Source organism: Hyla sarda, chromosome 12 (assembly GCF_029499605.1).
Source record: "Hyla sarda isolate aHylSar1 chromosome 12, aHylSar1.hap1, whole genome shotgun sequence".
Classification (NCBI taxonomy): Eukaryota; Metazoa; Chordata; class Amphibia; order Anura; family Hylidae; genus Hyla; species Hyla sarda.
In genome coordinates, this window is record NC_079200.1 from 44,586,849 (window position 1) to 44,610,472 (window position 23,624).

At 43.8% G+C, this 23,624-nt stretch overlaps 2 protein-coding genes and 1 pseudogene across 2 annotated transcripts in view; 1 reads left to right on the forward strand and 2 right to left on the reverse strand.

Moving 5' to 3' along the window:
- WNT3 (Wnt family member 3) overlaps nt 1–23,624 on the forward strand; it is a 455,111-nt gene that overhangs the window by 75,530 nt on the left and 355,957 nt on the right. The gene's annotated exons all lie outside the window — the stretch shown is intronic.
- ITGB3 (integrin subunit beta 3) overlaps nt 1–23,624 on the reverse strand; it is an 88,601-nt gene that overhangs the window by 53,643 nt on the left and 11,334 nt on the right. Inside the window, exons 2-9 of the mRNA XM_056548703.1 lie at nt 22,001–22,083; nt 11,374–11,572; nt 9,532–9,784; nt 5,911–6,073; nt 5,514–5,675; nt 5,304–5,399; nt 4,120–4,209; nt 3,262–3,396 (exon numbers count right to left, since the gene is read on the reverse strand). Coding sequence (XP_056404678.1) covers nt 3,262–3,396; nt 4,120–4,209; nt 5,304–5,399; nt 5,514–5,675; nt 5,911–6,073; nt 9,532–9,784; nt 11,374–11,572; nt 22,001–22,083 — 1,181 coding nt within the window. The remainder of the gene's footprint in view (nt 1–3,261; nt 3,397–4,119; nt 4,210–5,303; nt 5,400–5,513; nt 5,676–5,910; nt 6,074–9,531; nt 9,785–11,373; nt 11,573–22,000; nt 22,084–23,624) is intronic.
- On the reverse strand, nt 8,211–8,301 carry LOC130297175 (U2 spliceosomal RNA; annotated as a pseudogene).

Below are 23,624 nucleotides of genomic sequence, written 5' to 3' on the forward strand. Positions count from 1 at the left end.
TCTTTTGGGGAAAACTGACACTGCAGTTTATGAGCCACAGTCAGAAGTAGATTAATAAAGAATGGGAAATATAAAAGAAGGGTTTATACTTCTTCTTTCTTCTTGATCCACTTCTGGCTTTTGCTCAAAAACTACAGTGTCAGTTTTCCAAAAATGCCACCAAAAAAACCTGTGTGGAAACCTAGCCTCATAGTGATATAATATGCTACATGTCCAATAGCTACCTCAATAGACATATTGTGACTTATTTTTTTATGCAGATCCTATACAGCATAATGTAAGAACATATTATAATATAAAGCGATAGGGGGAGATTTATCAAAACCTGTGCAAAGGAAAAGTTGCCCAGTTGCCCATGGCAACCAATCAAATTGCTTCTTTCATTTTGCAGAGGCCTTGTTAAAAATGAAAGAAGCAATCTGATTGTTTGCTATGGGCAACTGGGCAACTTTTCCTCTGGACAGGTTTTGATAAATCTCCCCCTATGTTCTAGGAGGTAGGTCCACCAAAAGCATATGCGTTACACATATGATATTTATGAGCTACATAGCAGTCTACATTTGCTATAGAAGATGTCTATGTTATATATGGCTGGTCATTCATTTGTATGGTCAGCATGTAAAACTAATTAACCCCTTTCCTGCCTGTATAAGAATGGAGGAGCTAATGGAAGCATCGTGGCGAGCATTGCCCTTTGTGCACTGTGCATGTGGGTTTATCATTTCCTCCCCACAGTAAAAGCAAACATACTGGCAGGTCAGTCGTTGGCATAAAAAATGTGCCCTATGTCATGTCCGTGGCATAAAATCTAATGTAATCTCGGTGTGTAACCTTGTCTGTACATATAATGCTGTAGGATAAACCGGTTTTGTAAGTAAATGCTGAACTTTAGCTGCAATACAGTTCTACATATTAAAAACATATGAGCCACTTCCAGCATTCCAGGATTACCATTGAAATCATGTAGGAAGGTGTCTTAAAGCAAGCGTCCAGTCCTAAAGCTGCATTTATAACATGTAAGGACTATGGGGGAGATTTATCAAAACTTGTGCAGAGGAAAAGTTGCCCAGTTGCCCATAGCAACCAATCAGATCGCTTCTTTCATTTTTCACAGGCCTTCATGAAAATGAAAGAAGCAAGCTGATTGGTTGCTATGGGCAACTGGGCAAGTTTTCCTCTGCACAGGTTTTGATAAATCTCCCCCTATATTAGTATATATTAACCACTTCTGCAGTTTTATAATTTATTACAAACTGATTGGATGCTGCTGTATACTATAGTGGTCGCTCTGGGTTACTGCAGCTCAGCTTTCATTTACTTCAGAGGAAACTGAGCTGTAGTAACCCAGCATGGTCACTGTACACAATGTACGGAGTCGTGTTCTTCCGGCTCCATTCACTGTCTATGTCGGCACTGTAGATGTGGTGACCAGCTTATCAGCGGTGGTGCTAGGTATCAGACCTGCCAGTGATCAGATATTGAAGGCTGCGCCTATCCTAACAATATAAAAGTCCAGAAATCACCACACAGGCAGGTCATAGGATCAATAAAAGCTGGTTTCAAACCAGCTTTTATTGATCCTATGACCTGCCTGTGTGGTGATTTCTGGACTTTTGCACTATTATCCTTGACTGGGTGCCTGGGTAGTCACTTGCACGGAGGTCGTTCACCTTCCAGTCTATCCTAACGATATGCATCAATGAAAAAGTCCCAGAAACCCCTTTTACCTATATGCTTTTAATATCTGAGGCAGTCGCATGAAATTGCTTGCCTTCGTAATGTCTATGATTGTCAACCAGGGCTGAATAATGGTGTCAACCGCAGGGCTGTATTCTGGAGTCCATTATAGCCACCATGGTTATTCCACAATATATTCAATCTCGGTCACCATAGTATCTTATCAATGTGAGAAGTAACATATGCAAACTGGGTGTTACTCACTACCGCAGCTGCCATTGTGTGACCTCAGTAAATATGCTGAATCCTTCAGCTGCATGCAGAACATTTGATTCTTGTTATCTCCCGAAATGAATCAAATCTGACACTGCGCTCTTGTTTTTTTTTTTTTTTTTCTATTACATCTTGTTTCTAAACAGAGATGTGGTTGGCCTCTCATCAGGAGGATGTAGTTAACAAGAAACATGTGTATGCGCGTTTACTGCAGGCATGTGGATGCTACTATACTACAGAACAAGCTACAATTGTAAGACTATAGGCAAAAAATCTATGTTTCAATGTTTCCATTTATCTGATGTAATGCTTCATTTTCTCTGTAGTGGAATACAACGGTGTAACTTGTAGCTCTTTGGCCCTAAATGCAATAGCACCCACCATGTGCCATGCAACATTAATAGTGTTTGTGTATCCTGCTTATGGACCAGGACCTGGTTGTGACTTCAACTCCTATAGCTAAGCCACTGGTGGTATTGTATTACATGGGAATAATAAGGTTAAAGGGGTATTCCGGGCAAAAACATTTTATCCCCTATCCAAAGGATAGGGGATAAAATGTCTGATCGCGGGGGCCCGCTACTAAGACCCCCCACGATCTTCCTGCAGCACCCACTTTCTATGCGGGTTCTGAATCTCCAGTTTCGAAAACCTTCCGGGTTTCCAGGACTGGGGACGTGACGTCACGCCACGCCCCCTCCATTCATATCTATGGGAGGGTGTGACGGATCCTAGAGTCACCCTACCTACTTGGATGGACTTTAGGACATCACTATTTGTACCCCTCAGTTTATGTTGTCCCGTGATATAAAGCTTTCTGCACACGGTCCACTTTCTGTGCACAATACACCTTTTGCACTCAAGGCACTGTATAGGGAGAGCTAATCACCTTTGTTGGATTATCTCCCAGACTATCTGTCACCTGTATTACCTTTATTGGAGTATCTCTCAGACTACCTGTCACCTGTATTGCCTTTATTGAATTATCTCCCAGACTCACTGCCACCTGTATTGTCTTTACTGACCCTTCCCCCTGTGATGTCCTTCCTATAAAAGGAGACACTTGTTCCACAATAAAGAGTTCTGATTTTATACCTGAAGACTGGTGTTGCCTGGTTCTTTGGGTACAAGGATGCAATAATCTCTAGTTCTGCCTGGGGATATTGCCTGTGATATGCTGGGGCTTGTCATCCGGAAGGAGAAGTCATAGAGGGTATAAAATGTTTTTGCCCGGAATACCACTTTAATTTGGACATTGTGTCTAAAACCTTATAAGAACAGGATATGACTGTTGGAAAGGCGGCAACTCACCGTGTCCCCAATCTTCAGACCTGAGCAGGACTTTAGGCCAGGTGTGACTTCATTGTTGGTGCAGGTAGCATTAAATGAGAGTGACAGCTCTTCTGGGAGATCACGGACTTCCAGTTCTATTTTGGAGCGAATCTTCTGTACTCATCAATTAATGGAGGTAAAAAGAATTTTAATGTTAGGATATTTTGCTTACATTCTCTTAATGGTATTTATTTACGCTTAGTTCAAAACCTATGTACAGGGAACAATTATTTAAATCAGTGATCTCCGATCTGAGACTTTTCAGGTGTTGCAAAATGGCCACTTTTGGCATACCCCTACAGCCACAGGCTATTCGTGGCTTACTAGGAGTCATAGTTTTTTTTAACAGTTGGAGAGCTGTATAACAGATGAGCCTTTCCCCCATTTATCTGCCTGTTTTCAGTTTACAGCAAGTGGGTGCACAGCTAAACACATATAGTGTCACTATTTGCCAGGAAATGGGGTTTCCTAGTGCACTCCCAAAAGTATTTATTTCAGCAGAGTGGGCTGTAGCAGAAGGTAGGCTCCCAGAGGCCCATAGCGGCACAGTGGACAGGCTTCTTAGCCTGCAGTCACCTTTGTGCATCCTTGCTTGGAGGAAACTCCTACAGAGTCAACCTTACTGATACTAATTTACAGACCGCATTGTAAGGTCATGAACCTGTCTGTGTAGTCAATAAATCTGAACAACGACAGCACTTAGCATAGTGGACAGCATAGTCGACAGGATCACAGAGCTACATGTTGCCGTCAACAATGGCTGATGACCCCACCTGCCATGCTGGACCTGCCATCTTGATCATCACTGATATACATGTTCTTGCTGCAGATACTTACCTCATATGAATCCACAATGAGCTGGATAACGTTGCCGGAATCTGCAGACAATGTGCCTACTGTGGCCCCTGGAATCAGTTCACTGTATTTCTAAGAGACAAACATGAACTTATTTTTTTCAAAGGTAGTGCATATAGTGCAGGATTATCACATAAGTATAATGCGTGCATGCATGTAAAAAAAAATTGCTTACACTCAGCAAGGGTAGTAGAAATAGGTAGTTGTGTGGCACATTATCGGAGAGAAGGTGCAATATATGAATCTGATAAGTCAATCAAATGATGGGTTCCCCCAAGAGCTATCATTAATACATTTTTGGGACTAAGGGATATATACTGCAACTCTTGTTTTGGGCACCAAGCGAGCTGGTCCCAGAACTGTACATCATTAGCCATTACCACTTATACTGAATAGGTTTTGTCAGAATTGTACAACACTAAAGAGTGCATACAGATATCAGAAAAAATGTGGCTCTTTTCTTTTAGAAATAGTGTCACATCCTTCCATGGGTTGTGTTTGGTATTCCAGCTCAGCTCCATTTAAATAGGCACTGTCACATATCATAATTTTTGATGTGTGTTAGAGCACCAAAAACTCAACATTTACAATTGACATGCATTAAAAAATGGATAAAGTTTTGAAATATAATTTTTCTGTATGTGTGGCCACTAGGGGTCCTCATTCTGGCTCGGATGCTTTCCTCTCTGTCGTCTGCGTCATCTGTGTCCCAGCCTCTGAGCAAAAACCAAAAAGTGGGGGTGGGACAAGCAGAAGAAGCAGTCCCCTGATTGGTGTTCCAGGCTGTCAATCAGCCTGCCCATAGATCACGTCCCAGAGCCCTGCAGTGAGGAGGAGGGCAGAAGTTACCTAATGGAGGGTAAGGTCATATGTCACTCCTCCTGATGGAAACGCCCCCTCCTTCTCTGAGAACTGCAGGGGACCAAGCACCTGGATGGAGGGTATAACAGACTGAAGAAGAAGACTGAAGAAAACATATAGAGCATGGGGAGCTGAGCTACAAGCAAGACCTGGTGAGTATACAGATTTTTGCTTTTTTCTCTTTCCGACAATTATGCTTTAAGTGAATGGAGCTGGGCTGCAGTTCCGCATACAACCTGTTGGCCCGTGTGGTGCTTTTTATGGAAGAAAGCAGCAAAGTATTACTAAATATATTGAGCACTTACCCTGTAGAGATCCAGTACACTGTTTGTGACAGCAAAAACAAGATTAATGTTTTTCTCTGAGAGTTTCTCTGTCATTAGGCCAATAGATGGGTAATCCTAAAAGAGTCAGAGAGAAAAGAATATGACACTATATTGTGTGTCCAGTATGGATGAAATTGGATGGAGTTATCCAATGTCAGACTGTGGTTAGCATTCATCCATCTTTCCTACCAGGGTGGTAGACAGCGTGTAATGGTTGTCTTGTCCTAAATGACAGTGCCCGTCATTGGGTTGAACAATGCCAGCAAGTCTTCCATCTAAAGCTATGTGTGTCCTGGCATCTGTGGTAAAAACCAGTAGGTGAGAAGATTCGTTCCTCCAGCCAATTCTTTCCTGTCAATCATATAAAGAGAAAACTTTGTTGGTATAACCATTTTATGCCCCCCCCCCCCTTCTTCTATACCAGTGGTCTCAAACTGTGGACCTCGAGATGTTGCAAAACTTCAACTCCCAGGATGCCCGGAAAGCCAACGGCTGTCCGGGCATGCTGGGAGTTGAAGTTTTGTAACATTTGGAGGGCCACAGTTTGTGACCACTTTTCTATACCTTGTTAGCGGTCTATACTCACATCACACACCGCAGCTTGCATAACAGCATCAAATCCACCCTCAGGGGCATCACGGTTTCGGGATACATTCTGCTTTCCAACTTCCTGATTAAATCTCTCCACCTCATCGGTGAGGGCTAGAACATGTTTATAGCCAAATGTGGGCAAGCAGGTAGTGGAAATGCTGTGCAAAAAATACAAGTTTATGTTTAGTCACACACAACCAAAACGCACTTAAAGTGTATCTGTCATCAACAAATTTTTTTTATATGATGTAGATAATACCATTATATGTATATTTGTAGTATACATCGGATAAAAAATATGTTTATTTTTGTCTCTGTGAGGAGACCAAATACAGGAAGTAAGGGTGGACAAGCAGGGCTCTGTGCAGTGAAGCTCTGTGATATGCTCATGGCTCACACATCAGGATGATAGACAAATTCCTACTTGTCCTGCCCTCTTTTTCTGTATTAGGTCTCCTCATAGAGACACACAAGCAATAGCTGCAGGAACAGCATTTTTCCACCCAAAGTATACACATTTTCTAACCAATGTATATTACAAATATACATATAATGGTATTATCTACATTATATCAAAGGTTTTAGTTGACGACAGGTACACTTTAATTCTTAACAAGATGACTCATTCCCTAATGTAAGCCAACCTAGAGATCAACTAGTTCCCTCAGTCCTGGCTCCAGATACTGCACTATGCAACACACAGCTATCCCTATCATTCAGGGATGTAATGTAGCACTTCTCAGCTCCAACTCCATTGTAGATCAGCTATATGCATCTTCCAATTGGATCTGTTTTGAATGTTCAACTACATTGAATTTCTTGAAGCTTTTTAAAATGCGTACGATGAGACGAGTTCTGCCGTACATGAACATATGTTCAGTAGTCTATATAAACTTGGAAATGTGAGTCATAGCGCAGTGGCCTAGATTAGTCGTATTTTAAACAACTTCATCCCTATTTGGCAGAACTTGTTGTCCAAAGGAAGATGAAATGCAGAGTCTCTGGGATAGACTGCTAGGAAAAAAAACAATGATTGTTTGGGTGGTAAAACTTTTTAGTCAGGGGTGTAACTGTGTTGGCCAAGCGTGAGCTGTCCTAGATGCTATGTCGAACTTAGATGGGTGGCTAAAGTGAATATAAGGTTTGTATGACATTAAAGTGTGTATTTCAAGTGCTGAAGTGCTCAGTAACTGTGTTTCCTACATTAGATGTGAATTTTCATGTATTTTCCTGTCATAACATGTGTAAACTGAGTTCTCCAGGGCACCATGAAAAGTACTTACAGGAGCAAGAACTCGAGTCAAAAGCAGGAATCACTGCTCCTGTACACTGAGTTGTGATGCACTACGCATTGCTGCTTACACTCACTTGTATGACTGTGGACTATGTACGACCAAGTCCAATTGAAATCTGATGGCTGATTTAAGTGACTTGGCCTGAAACTGATTTCGGGAGCTTTGCTCATCTGTGGTGCCCACCTTCAGTAGTGGCAACTTATGTGGAAAGTGCGCTTGAATAACCCAAAGTGCAAGAAAAAGTGCAAACGTGTTACACTAAAAAAAACGTGCACAAAGGATGCGGTCTATCGCAAGCCCTTCTCCAATAGGAGAGAGGCCCCCCAACAAACCTTACCCTTCGCCTCCGAACCAAAAGGTACCTGCGAGGTTCCAGGTTTGATGTCCCTTTTCGCCGAAGCTACTAAGGGACCACAAATGCTCCCGCATCCCCCTTGGCGCTAGCCAAGGTATCTGCCCGCAGAGCCGATAACGGTAGGTACCTTGCCAAAGCAGGAGTACCCGGGGTGTTTGCAGGGAGGTGCGGAACCTAATGGCCACACACACCTCCCCTAGAACGCTAGGAGGGACACCCAGAAGGGCTACCGCATCCTAACAATCCTGTGGACACACAACACGCAAAAAGTGACACAGTGACAAAAAAAAATAAATAAATAAATAAGTGAATGTGTGCAGGTATACTGCCCGGACATCCGGCCGGATCTATAAAAATTTCTCTGATCCTAGCCAGAAGGCCGGGAATCAAGAGGTGAGTGCCACTAAGGTCAAGAGATCATGGTGCCAGTTCTTCAACTCAGTGAGCCAATACTCCCAGTGAGTTTCGGCACCTCAGGGTCACCACTCCCCGAGGCACTAAAGTACCTCGGCTATAGACCCTCTCAGCCTCATGGCGAGACCCGGAGGAAACAGGTCCCATCGGGGCAGCCGTCGAGCTGATTCCTCAGAACCAGCCCCGGAACACCCTGGTACACCTGCCCCCTACCATGCAGCACCCATCCCCACCAGCTCCACACCGGCATCGCCTGCCACCGGCATGAAACTGATAAGAACAGATACTACACTTGATCTTAGCCAAAAGGCCGAGAAGCGATAAGTTGCAGTGGCAACTTATGTGGTCTAAGTGACATGTTGCTGCCACACACAAGCATCAACATTCCTCCTCCACAGGTACAGACCTGCCATATGCACTAGTTCAATAGCTTGTGGTGTGGGTGGGGGGATCTATGGAGTAAAGAAGTTGAGCATGTTAAAGGGGTATTCCGGCCATAGACTTCTTATTCCTATCTGCCGCTGGGACTCCCCTGTAATCTCCGTGCAGCACCCGGCATTCAGAATACCCTTTGGATAAGGGATAAGATGTCCATGGCTGGAATACCACTTTAAGCATGTTAAACATATTACAAAATGCAAAGGCTTCAGTTGTCTTTTGAGATCTTGGGTGTTTTTATAAAGCTGGGGATGCAGGTTAGGTCTATGTGGTATTTTACAAATAATTTACATGGTCACCCATGTACAACTAAGCGCTCCTTGGGCACAAAACTCTTATCAAGTATGCATATTTGGCTTCTAGGTCATCCGCCCTGTGCGGTCAGTGTGTTCTCAGCCTGCATGTCTTAGGGGATTTTTGGGCAGTGAGCCAGCGCACGTCTTAAAATATTTACAGTGTCTCCCTACTTTCTCAAATCTGAGATTATCTAAAGGAGATTTGCTTGGAGAATGTGTGAACACAAACAAACAGAAGAAATGTGGAGGAGGCAATAAATAGGCAATAAATGTCTCAGCACAGCAAATGGAATGCCCCTTGTAAACACTGTTTCTGCTCTTTTACAGATTTTACTGTGATCCCGGTATTAGGTTTCAGTTTTAAGGTCAAAAAGGTATTCAGCATGTACTTTTATTTGGGATAGATAAAACTAGTCAGCCTCCAAGTACCTGGGCATGTTGAGAATTGTCGTTTTTTGGGATCTCGAGAGCTATACTATGGATGTCACTGCTAAAGATATTAAAGTTGCAGGTCATCTTATGTATTATAATTCCAGGGACTCCAAGGAAATAATTCACAGTCGTCAAAGCAAAATCACCATTCATATCAATAACATGCTCCTAATGGCTCTATTACACCGGAAGATTATGGGCTGAATGGGCCAACATCACCCTGTGTAATAGGTCCAATGAGTGATGGTAGCAAAAGGCTGCACAAACAATATATCGATCATTCATGTATTCCTCCCTGCCTGATGCTTGATGTGATGCCTGTTTTTTTTTTACTTAAGCATTATTTTACCATTTTAGCTCACAGGAGAAGGATTTGTAGTACTTACTCTTTGCATGGGTTGGTGATAACCTCTGGAGAAGAGATGAACATGTAAGGGGACATTGGCTTGTCAACAAAAGCTCCAAAACCAATACGTAGATTGCTGGTCACTTTACGCATTCTTTCTGCCAGTTTAGTGCCCAGGGTCTGGATATTCGCCAAGTCATCCTTCATAGAGTAAGACAGGTCCATAAGGTAATAAATGTCAACAGGGTAGTCCTCCACTTGCCGCACTTGTACTGTGAAAACCTTCGAATCATCTATGGAAAAAATAAACATTATAGCTTCTATTATTGGAGATCTTTTCAAGATTGTAAACTTTTCTTGTTGACCATTTAATGGGTTTATCCCAAAATAAAAAGTTTTCCCATGCTCAGCCCCCAATCCATTCAGCACAAGTTCAGCGAGCATGGCAATATTCACATGACCCCACAGAGAGTAAGAAGAGGAGTGGCTAGGCATGTGCGCTGCTGCTCCATTCAATCAGGCGGCCATTTTACCTTTATTTTTGCTAGGTAGTTTTCCCCTATCCTGTGCTTGGTGAATACCTTTCATCTTAGAAGGATCTGAGCAACTTGATAAATATCTTTTTGGGAAAATATACAGTATAAGATTGCCTGCTCCGGCGGAGGAGTTTCGAAACCGGACTCTGCTGTATCCCTGTCTGATGTAAATGAATAAGATGAGGCGCAGGATACGGCAGCGGATGGTTTTGAAATCTCCCAGCCAGATCGGCAGCCGTATAAAGGAATCGTGGGGTGAATGTAGCCTAACTTGTCATTTATTGATTGAAATCTAAGATCTTTTCATGCTTATGAGTCAAGTGGGCGGGCCTATCATTAAGTGGCGCTATGCACTGCACTTCACTGCAGGGAAGCATTTTCATGGTGACAGGTTCCTTTCAGGCTAGGTTTCTACACAGGTTATTTTCTGGCACTTTTTGGAATACTACAACTGCAATTTTTTAGCCAAAGCCAGAAGTGGATTAAAAGGAATGGAAAATATAAAAGAAGGAGTTATACTTTTTCTTCCTTATGGATCCACATCTGACTTTGGCTCAAAAACTGTAGTGCCAGTTTTCTATAAAAAAAAAAACACTTTTTGCTAGAAGAGTACCCCAATGTTAAGCTGAATACATGTTGTCTATCTGCAGTGCCCTCACAGGACAAATAAAGCATTACATAGTCCCTCCCCACTTGTATTGCATGGATGTGCCAGGTCCTCCAGAGTGAGAGATGTTCTTTGTGGACACTGTCTATTCTGGTCAGATGTATGGAATCCTAACTAAGGGTACGTTCACATCGGCGGATTACTTGCAGAATTTCTGCAGAATATTTGCTGCGGAAAATCCGCAGCGTATTTTGCTACCATTGACTTCAATTGGTCAGGAGAAAATCCGCAATAGAAGTAGATTTGCAGATTTTCCAATGATAGCAAAATCTGCAGCGAAATTTCTGCAGCAAATATACTGCAGAAATTCTGCAGGTAATCCGCCCGTGTGAACGTACCCTTAGGGTTAGAACACACATTGCAGATATGCTGCAGTTTTTCTGCTGCAGAAAATGTACCAAAGACAGTAGTAGATCCAGCTGGCAGGGGGAAGTATAAACACTTACCTTTATATTTCCCTTTTCAGCTGGACCTACTTCTGCTGTTGACACATTTTCTGCTGCAGAAAATCTACAGCGTATCTGCAACGTGTGTTCCTGCCCTTAGGCTTTTCGAAAGCAGACAACCATTTTAAGGTGTCTCCACATTTCATTGTATGAAGGTTACATTGCATCATACCCAAAGTCTGTGCAATACTGTGGGTTGCAGCTTGATATCAGATGTTTTAATGCTTCCTTACCTGGTCTTAGATACAGTTCTAGCTTCTGTGGCGTCATCTGGGTGATCTTTTCGGTTTCCCCACCTGACCCCTTGTCACTCAGTGGCTGGTTGTCTGTAAGGCTGACTTCACTGACAGGGTATTCAATGTATTCTAGGAGACAACCGTGACTTACAAGAGCTGACTTAATATCACAGCGAGAAGCCCCTTGTCCATAGTTCTGAGGGACAGAAGTAAAAATATAATACACAACAGTTAAATATGTGGATATGAAGATGATACCTTTGAAATAAGGCTGCAGTTATTTGTTTGCATAAAGGCTATGGACACTGTTGCATCTCTGTCTTCTGTCAAGTCATTGAAGGGGTTGTCAAGTTGAGAAAACCCATTTTCAAAAACATATGAGGGATTTTACAAGATAAAGGGGTTATCCCTACTGTTAGCGGCAAGGACGTAGTAGATCCGCTGAGCCTGTGTGAATGATGGCTTGGGCCATGTCAGGGAGCAGAGTCTAAGGTGCCGCTGGTTTTCACCAGAGCCTGCAGCAAAGCGGGTTGGACTTGCTGTGACAGGTGGCATCCACGTCGCTACCCCTGACACGACTCGTCCACACAGGCTGCTGAGGAGAAAACATGATACAGGAGGAATATGGCAACTCGTAGTCAGGATAGCAGAAGGTCAGGGCAGGCAGCACGGTAGCGAGAACAGGGACATAGCAAGACAGGCAGGTGGCTCAGGAGCAAGGTCAGGTCTCGAAGCAAGTAGGTCAGGAACACGGTAAGGCAAGACACAATAAACGCTTTCACTAGGGCACACAAATATCAGGCAAGAGGTAGAGGGAGGTGCACATACTTATAGAGAAGGGACAGGTGCAAACACTAATTAAGGGAGCACTGGCCTTTTAAATCTCAGAGCTCCGGCGCACGCGCGTCCTAGGAGGCGGGGACGCGCTCCAGTGGTGTGAGAACATGGAGGAAACAGAAGAAGGAGGAGGTGACTGACGGCCAGAGAATTGCATGCGGGCGTGTCCCGTGATGCGAATCCCAGGCCAGACAGAGGACAGAGGGAAAGAGCTCCTCTGTGCTCTCTACTTTGTCTGATAGCACTCCTCTGTGCTCTCTCCTATGTATGATAGCACTGCTCTGTGCTCTCTCCTGTCTGAAAGGACTCCTCTGTGCTCTCTGTCTGATAGGACTCCTCTGTGCTCTCTCATGTCTGATAGGACTCCTCTGTGCTCTCTCCTGTCTGATAGCACTCCTCTGTGCTCTCTCCTGTCTGATAGCACTCCTCTGTGCTCTCTCCTGTCTGATAGCACTCCTCTGTGCTCTCTCCTGTCTGATAGCACTCCTCTGTGCTCTCTCCTGTCTGATAGCACTCCTCTGTGCTCTCTCCTGTCTGATAGCACTCCTCTGTGCTCTCTCCTGTCTGATAGCACTCCTCTGTGCTCTCTCCTGTCTGATAGTACTCCTCTGTGCTCTCTCCTGTCTGATAGTACTCCTCTGTGCTCTCTCCTGTCTGATAGTACTCCTCTGTGCTCTATCTCCTGTCTGATAGTACTCCTCTGTGCTCTCTCCTGTCTGGTAGGACTCCTCTGTGCTCTCTCCTGTCTGATAGCACTCCTCTGTGCTCTCTCCTGTCTTATAACACTCCTCTGTGCTCTCTCCTGTCTTATAGCACTCCTCTGTGCTCTCTCCTGTCTGATAGCGCTCCTCTGTGCTCTCTCTCCTGTCTGATAGCACTCCTCTGTGCTCTCTCCTGTCTGATAGCACTCCTCTGTGCTCTCTCCTGTCTTATAGCACTCCTCTGTGCTCTCTCCTGTCTTATAGCACTCCTCTGTGCTCTCTCCTGTCTGATAGCGCTCCTCTGTGCTCTCTCTCCTGTCTGATAGCACTCCTCTGTGCTCTCTCCTGTCTGACAGGGCTCCCCTGTGCTCTCTCCTGTCTGATTGGACTCCCCTGTGCTCTCTCCTGTCTGATAGCACTCCTCTGTGCTCTCTCCTGTCTGATAGTACTCCTCTGTGCTCTCTCTCCTGTCTGATAGGACTCCTCTGTGCTCTCTCCTGTCTGATAGGACTCCTCTGTGCTCTCTCCTGTCTGATAGGACTCCTCTGTGCTCTCTCTCCTGTCTGATAGGACTCCTCTGTGCTCTCTCCTGTCTGATAGGACTCCTCTGTGCTCTCTCCTGTCTGATAGGACTCCTCTGTGCTCTCTCCTGTCTGATAGCACTCCTCTGTGCTCTCTCCTGTCTGATAGCACTCCTCTGTGCTCTCTCCTGTCTGATAGCACTCCTCTGTGCTCTCTCCTGTCTGATAGCACTCCTCTGTGCTCTCTCTCCTGTCTGATAGCACTCCTCTGTGCTCTCTCCTATGTATGATAGCACTCCTCTGTGCTCTCTCCTATGTATGATAGCACTCCTCTGTGCTCTCTCCTGTCTGACAGGACTCCCCTGTGCTCTCTCCTGTGTGATAGGACTCCTCTGTGCTCTCTCCTGTCTGATAGCACTCCTCTGTGCTCTCTCCTGTCTGATAGCACTCCTCTGTGCTCTCTCTCCTGTCTGATAGCACTCCTCTGTGCTCTCTCCTATGTATGATAGCACTCCTCTCTGCTCTCTTCTGTCTGATAGGACTCCTCTGTGCTCTCTCCTGTCTGATAGGACTCCTCTGTGCTCTCTCCTGTCTGATAGCACTCCTCTGTGCTCTCTCCTGTCTGATAGGACTCCTCTGTGCTCTCTCCTGTCTGATAGGACTCCTCTGTGCTCTCTCTCCTGTCTGATAGGACTCCTCTGTGCTCTCTCCTGTCTGATAGCACTCCTCTGTGCTCTCTCTTGTCTGATAGGACTCCTCTGTGCTCTCTCCTGTCCTATCAGACACAGAGAAGTGCTAGCCTACCCTCACTTACTGGACTTTGTTTATGCCTCTGCTTCAGCTTGGACAAAGCCCTGATTTTATAAGCCATGATTTCTATAAAAAGGAAACATTTTCTTATGAAGTATATTAGAAAGGTTAATGTTTTGTCAAGATGTACAACATTTAAAAAGTTTTTGAATCTGACAGAGCCCTTTTAAATGTCAATTCCACAGCACTGTAGTACAGTAATACTTTTCAGTGTCCAGTCCCATATTTCCACACCTAGAACAAGGCACATATGCCCTTTAAGATTCTTGAATAGCCATATTCCAAATGCTTTGGGACTTGCATGCTATCACCGTCACCCAGCTTTTCCTAGATTTTTCTTTTCACATTGACAGAAGAGGACAACATAAAGATTAGGCCTATTGGACATACCTCCATATTTACAGGACCAGCGCAGCCACATATTACTGCGCCTCATATTACACCATATATCTGTGTGGACAGTTTTTGCACCTGAATGTCTATGCATATCCATGAACTTTGATCTATAGGACATTATATGCACCATCTGGGGATTCAGAATTGACGTTTTATTTATTTTTTTTGCACATTTTATTTATTTATTTATTTATTTATATTGAATTTATCCTATTTATTATATCTTATTTTTCATTTTTGGAGGGGAATCGCAAGGGCCCTGCGTTACCCCCTCAAGCTCACATCTACCCTTTTTGTATTTTATCGAATTTCTTCATTAAATTCATATATTTATTTACTCTATGGTGTAATTTTTTTTGTTCACCTCTATTATCTGATACCTTCCTCTTCCTATATACCCTCTCCTCTCCCCCCCCCCCCTCACTAGATCAATCGACGACTGTTACCTTATTTTTTCATACTTTATGTTTTTAGCCAAGCACCTTGGGTATTAGGTGCTATACAGTTAACCTCAATTATCTAGTTTTCTACCTAGTCGAGCTGCCCAATCCCCCTGTTACACTACAACATAAAGTTTATGCCTATTGGACATACCTCTATTTAGTATATGGGTCTAAGGGAAAATAAATGATGACTTTGCCCAAGGCTTTATGGACTTTTTTTCTGTTTTGTGGGTGATCTATTTGTCTGTCTTTATTTGTACATCTGTGAATCGGTATGTGTATCTATGTCTGTATTACGAGACAGGAAGTTCCTTCTTTGTAGACCAAGCTCCTATGAGTTATATGTCATTCTAGTCCATTAGTTTTCCCTTGGATGCCTTATGATTCATTCCAACCATCTATTACTAATTATCATACTTTTTCCACACAAGTAGCTAGAGATACACTCTGGAGGTTCAATAGGATAGAAAGGAATATGTCAGTGTTTTACCTGGAACATAATTACACTCCTCAACATTCAAATTGCAACACCAAAAAGAATTTTAAGTGAAATTAAGGAATTCACAGGATTGATAAACATGGTAATGATATGCAGATGTTAAAAACAATATTCAAAACATCTTGATTTATTAAGTATCCACCATCAGAGCCATATGCAGAAATGACACACATTAAAGGGCTACTCCACTGGCCAGTGTTCGGAAATAAATGTTTCGAACACAGTTTTCGCGCTGCGGGAGTCGGACACGCCCATTGGGACATCTTGGCCACGCCCCTTCAATGCAAGTCTACGCGAGGGGAAGTCTACCCGTAGGAAGAAGAAGTATAAGCCCTTCCCCTATATTTCTCATTCCATTTGAGTATACCTTTGACTTTGGCTCAAAAACTGCAGTGGTAGTTTTCCAAATAACACCAGAAAAAACCCTGTGTCGAGACCTAGCCTCACTGTACTGCTTGAAGCCGAGATAAGGTAGGATAGTTAGGCTGGGTTCACACTACGTTTTGTCCCATACGGGAGCGCATACGGCAGGGGGGAGCTAAAAGCTTGCGCTCCCGTATGTGACCGTATGCGCTCCCGTATGTCATTCATTTCAATGAGCCGACCGGAGTGAAACGTTCGGTCCGGTTGGCTCATTTTTGCGCCGTATGCGCTTTTACAACCGGACCTAAAACCGTGGTTGACCACAGTTTTAGGTCCGGTTGTAAAAGCGCATACGGCGCAAAAATGAGCCGACCGGACCGAACGTTTCACTCCGGTCGGCTCATTGAAATGAATGACATACGGGAGCGCATACGGTCACATACGGGAGCGCGAGCTTTTAGCTCCCCCCTGCCGTATGCGCTCCCGTATGGGACAAAACGTAGTGTGAACCCTTACCCAGCTTTTATACCGATCAGTGAAATGTTCATTCAGCTTAGAGCTATTCCTAATGACCCCCTATATACATAGAAACTCTGTTTGGCCAGTTTGTGTTCTTATTCGGGATAGATGTATCCCTAGGGGCGGCTGACCTCCCTTGAGAACTGAAGGACCAGGGATTGAACATGCCCAATCCTTTTCCTCTCCTGTGTCTATTGTGTATGGGCACCTTTATGGCTCTTTATGATTCTTTCTTTTTACTCCCTTGTCTCTAGGAGAGGAATTTGTACTCCATTACTTCCTATAATAATCTTTGATTTCTTTGTCCATTAACTCCCTTAAAGCACACCCACCCTGCAGTGCTGTCTATACAAGAAATCTATAGGTGCTATTAAGGTTTAGAGAGATCATTTGCATATAACAAGCCAGCGACTTTTTACATGTATACACAGCATGTCCTAATGCTTTAGGTTTATTTTACCCCAGTTACTTTTTTTTTTATACGTATTATGTTAGAGGTTATCGATAGTTAACATTTTAGACGTTTTTTTTCCCTATCTCGAAAAAGAAAAGAAAATTTGTATTTTTTATTTATTTTTACAATATTTTCATGCAGCCTCTGTCCCTATGTGAACCCAGCTGTAAAACCTTCAAGACAAACAACTTATTCACATAAGGTCTGGACATGATGTGTATACACTTAATGTGGTGAAGCCATCAAGTCCTAAACGTAAGTTTTTACTTGGTTGTTATGACCAAACATCGAGTGATTCATGTGAAAATATTAATATTAAAAAATGATGTCACATATCCCATACTCCTGATATATCCCATACAGCTGAATGTGTAATGTGGAAGTATGAATATAGCAATAACTTCTGCCTATAATATACAGTACTATTGGAATTTGTGGCTTGTGGTATTGCATTTTTTTAACTGCAGAAATGAATATACAATGTTTCCATATGGCACGGCACATTGGTGGTGACTCTAATACACATGAGATAAAACAGATGCAGTAGTAAGATCATCACACTTGTAATATTTAAAGAATTGTCCCCTTTGGAAAGCCCCTACTTGTTAGAAGGGTTCCTTGACAATCAGCTAAACAAAAATGCCCCTCTGCTGTGACCCCTGCTAGTAATCTGTGAAGAAACTGGGTAGTAGGTGTATATTTTCCTGCAGCCTGACACCACAGGAGAATTTAGGCATTAAAGGGGTACTCCGGTGAAAAACTTTTTTTTTTTTTTTTTTTAATCAACTGGTGCCAGAAAGTTAAACAGATTTGTAAATTACTTCTATTAAAAATCTTAATCTTGTCTGTACTTATTAGCTGCTGAATACTACAGCGGAAATTCTTTTCTTTTTGAAACACAGAGCTCTCTGCTGACATCATGAGCACAGTGCTCTCTGCTAACATCTCTGTCCATTTTATGAACTGTCCAGAACAGCATATGTTTGCTATGGGGATTTTTTTTTTACCCTGGACAGTTCCTAATATGGACAGAGATGTCAGCAGAGAGCACTGTGCTCATGATGTCAGCAGAGAGCTCTGCGTTTCAAATGGAAAAGAATTTCCACTGTAGTATTCAGCAGCTAATAAGTACAGGAAGGATTAAGATTTTTTTATAGAAGTAATTTACAAATCTGTTTAACTTTCTGGCACCAGTTGATTTAAAAAAAAAAAAAAAAAGTTTTTCACCGGAGTACCCCTTTAACACAGCACCCACTCATTTTGTCTGTATAATGCAGGACAGGAGAGGTCCTCCAGAGTGGGAGATGCGCTTTGTATTTGGGGTACACTCTAGCCAATCGATGAGGACTCCCCTTTATTAGGCTAGTATTCCACTTGGTTTTTTTTTCTGGCAGTTTTTGGAATACTGCCACTGCAGTTTTTGAGCCAAAGCCAGAAGTGGATCCATAAGGAATAGGACATATAAAGGAAGGACTTACATTTCTCCTCCCTTATTGATCCACTTCTGACTTTGGCTCAAAAACTGCAGTGGCAGATATCCAAAAACTGCCAGAAAAAACCCCAAGTGGAATCCTAGCCTTAAAGGGGTTGTCCCACCTTGTCAATTGGCTTTTTACAGACACCACAAGCAGGCCAAAATGTTGCATATCTCCCTTAATGGGAGTTACACAAATGGTGTAACCCACAGGCTACTCTGATAACATAACTTTGGGGGTTATGTAAATGTGGAGTAGTGGCAAAGCTGTAGATTGAGAAACATTGATACCAGACTAGTGTTGAGCGGCATAGGCCATATTCGAATTCGCGAATATTCGCGAATATATGGACGAATATTCGTCATATATTCGCGAATATTCGCATATTCGTTATATTCTTGTTTTATTTTCGCATATGCGAAGCTTCGCGTATGCGAAAATTAACATATGTGAATATTAGCATATACAAAATTAGCACATGCAAAAATTCGCATATGCGAACATGCGCATATGCTAATTTTCGCATATGCGAATTTTCGCACGCCAGTCTCACACAGTGGTATTAGAGCCTTCTTTACACCACACAAGCTGGAAGCAGAGAGGGATGATCACTGTGATGTGTACTGTGAAAAAAAAAAAAAACTAAAAAAAAAAACTAAAAAAAAACGAATATTCGTAATTACGAATATATAGCGCTATATTCGCGAAATTCGCGAATTCGCGAATATGCGATATTCGCGAATAATATTCGAATTGCGAATATTCGTGAGCAACACTATACCAGACATCAGTGAAATGTAGTTGCTGATGGTCTGTCTGACCTGAGACATGTTCACCTATGGCAGGGGTTGGCAACCTGCGGCTCCGGAGCCGCATGCGGCTCTTTTACTCCTTTGCCGCAGCCCTGCGAGTCTGTCCCGGGTCCCGGTCACCCTCATTCCAGGACAATGCAGTGTCCCGGAATGATCTGAGCCCGTGAGCCACCGTCACTGCGTCGTCAGTTTACCTACCTGCCCTGGTGCCATTGGAGCGGAGTCTCTTCTTCCGAGGCCGCACGGATCCTCACTGTCATGTGACAATGTAACATCACATGACAGTGACGTCGCCGGCCTGCGCCTCAGTCGAGGAGCGCCGTCGGGAGAGGAAGACGCCACGCGAGGAGCTGGTGAGTATGTAAAGTACATTACTCACTTGACAGCGGGGCGTTAACCCCTCACCCCGCGGCAGCGTTAATGCTGCCGCGGGATGAGGGGTTAAGGCTACCTCTGCCATGGGGTGAGGGGTAACTTAACCCCTCACCCCATGGCAGCGGCAGCGTTATCGCTGCTGCGGGATGAGAGGTTAACGCTGCCATGGGGTGAGGGGTAACTTAACCCCTCACCCCATGGCAGCGGCAGCGTTATCGCTGCCGCGGGGTGAGAGGTTAACGCTGCCGCTGCCATGGGGTGAGGGGTTAAGTTACCCCTCACCCCATGGCAGCGGAAGCGTTAACCCCTCACCCCATGGCAGCATTAACCCCCCCTCTCCCCAGTGCAATAACCCCCCTATCCCCAGCCTACCCCAGGCCTGGGCCCCAAAAAAGCCCACCCCAGGCCTAGGCCCAAAAAAAGCCCACCCCAGGCCTGGGTCCAAAAAAAGCCCACCCCAGGCCTGGGCCCAAAAAAAGCCCACCCCAGGCCTGGGCCCCAAAAAAGCCCACCCCAGGCCTGGGCCCCAAAAAAGCCCACCCCAGGCCTGGGCCCAAAAAAAGCCCACCCCAGGCCTGGGCCCAAAAAAAGCCCACCCCAGGCCTGGGCCCAAAAAAAGCCCACCCCAGGCCTGGGCCCAAAAAAAGCCCACCCTAGGCCTGGGTCCCAAAAAAGCCCACCTCAGGCCTGGGCCCAAAAAAAGCCCACCCCAGGCCTGGGCCCCAAAAAAGCCCACCCCAGGCCTGGGCTCCAAAAAAGCCCACCCCAGGCCTGGGCCCAAAAAAAGCCCACCCCAGGCCTGGGCCCAAAAAAAGCCCACCCCAGGCCTGGGCCTAAAAAAGCCCACCCCAGCAAAAATATATTTTACATTGTTAAGTGAAAGTCCACTTTTTCTTCAGATTGACAGCTGACTGCACGATCCTGTATATATAGCATTAAGGCAAGAAACAATATATGCAGTGTTATATTTGTTTTAAATGTCGCAATGGTTTTGCGGCTCCCAGTTTTTTTTTTTCTTCGGAAGTGGGTCCAAGTGGCTCTTTTTGTTTTAAAGGTTGCAGACCCCTGACCTATGGGGTTATACAATGGTGGACACAGATTTATGGGTTTCTTAGGCAAAATCTTGCTTTAAACACTTGAACTATGGTTGCGGAATCAAGCTGAAGGTTTTTGGTAGGAAAATCTTTTCTATCTAGCTCTACTCCCCAAGCAGTCACAGAATATTTAAGGAATGACTTAAACATATAAACCAAAAGCTTGTTCAGTAGAAACGAAGTAGAAGGATTCCCAGATGTGAGATGTTCTGGAGGAGCGGAGGGTGGGGACCTGGCATGCTGTCAGCTGTTTTACTGTTACATCTGTCTGGGAGACACAGTCCCACGTGTAGTACGAGCCCAGGGAAACATTGCCTTATTAGGAGGCCGAAGGGAAGCGGGAAGGATCAGCAGACCATTAAGGGAGGGGGCGCTGCACATCATAAACCAAACAACTGGCTACAACATTACAGAGAATCCTATAACTATACTGCAACGATCTATACAGTGGTCCCTCAAGTTACAATATTAATTGGTTCTGGGACAACCATTGTATGTTGAAACCATTGTATGTTGAGACCAGAACTCTATGGAAACCTGGTAATTGGTTCTGAAGCCCCAAAATGTCATCCAAAAATAGGAAAAAGTGAGGATTAAAGAAAAATAAGTAGATAACTAATATAGATAAAGCAAATCCTTACATATAAAAGTAAGAAAGATCTGCTGGGAGCTGTAATCACTGTCTATGTCAATGTTCCCCAAGCAGGGAGCCTTAAGCTGGTGCAAAACTACAACTCCCAGCATGCCCGGACAGCCTTTGGCTGTCCGGGCATGCTGGGAGTTGAAGTTTTGCAACAGCTGGGGGCACCCTGCTTGGGAAACACTGGTCTATGTAGAGGACAGGAGCTTCTTTAAGGTCCTGTACACTACAGGCAATGTCCTAAAAAAGTAACATGGAGCTGCCTTCACCTGGTGTCCAAAGGAGCAGGTAACCCTGGTACAGGTAAAGTGTATAGAATGTGTAATACCTCCCTGTACTGTAGTGGGCACTACCAGACATCAGTCAGTGCATACACTTCAGTAATACAGGGGTTTTACCAGTGAATGCCCATTCTGATTGGTCGGTTCTTCCAGTCATTGACACGTTTCACAGATCTGGACTGTCTGTACATTGTATGTTGAGTCTGGTTTCAAGTTACAATGGTCCAGAAAAGACCATTGTATGTTGAAACTATTGTATGTTGAGGCCATTGTAGGTTGAGGGATCACTGTACTCCATCAGTCTATTCAGAGCAAAGTCAATATAGTCATCCATGTTTTTGTACCCAGCAGATAAACAGTAAACATATTCGAACCCAAGGAGCTCATAATCTAACAGAACTTACCTCCTGTGAACACCATGCACATATTGGGCTGACAGCTAGGCATTGCTGGCAGGAGCTCACCCCTCGGGAAGAGCAGATGGAGGCTGAAATGTACAGAGATTGCACTGGTTACATATAAAAATATATACAGATGTAGCATGTTGACTTCATTGCTTTTACATAGAATGAAGGAAATTATTAATGAATTACAGAATTTGGAAGCTAATGATAGAATGAATCTTTCGGATAAGGCACTAGATAACAACCAAAATGGGATGTGATGTTTAACGCCTTAAGGATCGAACGTTTTTCCATTTTAGCACTTTTGTTTTTTCCTCCTTACATTTTAAAAACCATAAACCTTTCAATTTTGCACCTAAAGATCCATATGACGGCTTATTTTTTGCACCACCAATTCTACTTTGTAATGACATCAGTCATTTTACCCCAAAATCTACGATGAAACAAAAAAAAAAAAAATCATTGTGCGACAAAATTGAAGAAAAAACACAATTTTGTAACTTTTGGGGGCTTCTGTTTCTATGCAGTAAATTTTTCGATTTTGTCGTACTTCTGGAAAGAATCATAACTACATGCACGGAAATTAATATGTTTAAAATGGTCATCTTCTAACTTTTTATTTTTATGTGTATGGGCAGTATTAGGGCTAATTTTTTGCGCCGTGATCTGAAGTTTTTATCGGTACCATTTTTGCATTGATCGGACTTTTTGATCGCTGATTATAAATTTTTTCATGATATAAAAAAAGACCAAAAATACGCTATTTTGGAGTTTGGAATTTTTTTTTGCGCGTACGCCATTTACCGTGCGGTTTAATTAAAGATATATTTTTATAGATCGGACATTTACGCACGTGGCGATACCACATGTGTTTATTTTTATTATGGTTACAAAATTATATATGGAATTTGAGAAAAGGGGGGTGATTTAAACTTTTAATAAGTAACGGTTAATGGGTGTTTTTTTTTATTTTTTTTTTACACTTTTAGTCTCCTTATGGGACTTTTAGGAGAAATCATTACATTCCTCATACAGATCAATGTGGTTTCATAAAACCACATTGATCTGTGTGCTCTGCGCTCGATTGATAAAGCCTGGCCCTGCCAGGCTTTATCATTCACAGCGCAGCAGCCGGCATAGGATCATGCTGCGGGGGGGGGAGAGGGGGGGTCATAGTGCGGGCGAATAGCTGTACAAAGAAGGATCTGTGGTGGCAGGGTGTGTTTTTACGATAGGGGTAGATGGCATTAACCCCTTGTATTCGTGACGCCAGGGCATGGTTTAGTCTATAATCATCCGAAGGTATCCCGCTGGATCCTGGGCTAGGCACGAGGGCAATAAAGACTCTGACACCAAGTTACGGACAACGGTAGCTTTACTGAGGGTAGACAGTTGGTAAAGTTTATACAGTTCAGCCAGGGCCCAAGGAGGTGACCAGTGACGCAGAGACCTTAGAGGGGTACTCCGCTGCTCAGCATTTGGAACAAACTGTTCCAAACGCTGGAGCCAGCGTCGGGAGCTTGTGGCATCATCAAAGTGCCCTTTTAAGGGCTTGCTGGGACTTGTAGTAGGACTGGACAATTGAATGCAGACCACGCTGACTTGATAGATGACAGGAACTGAC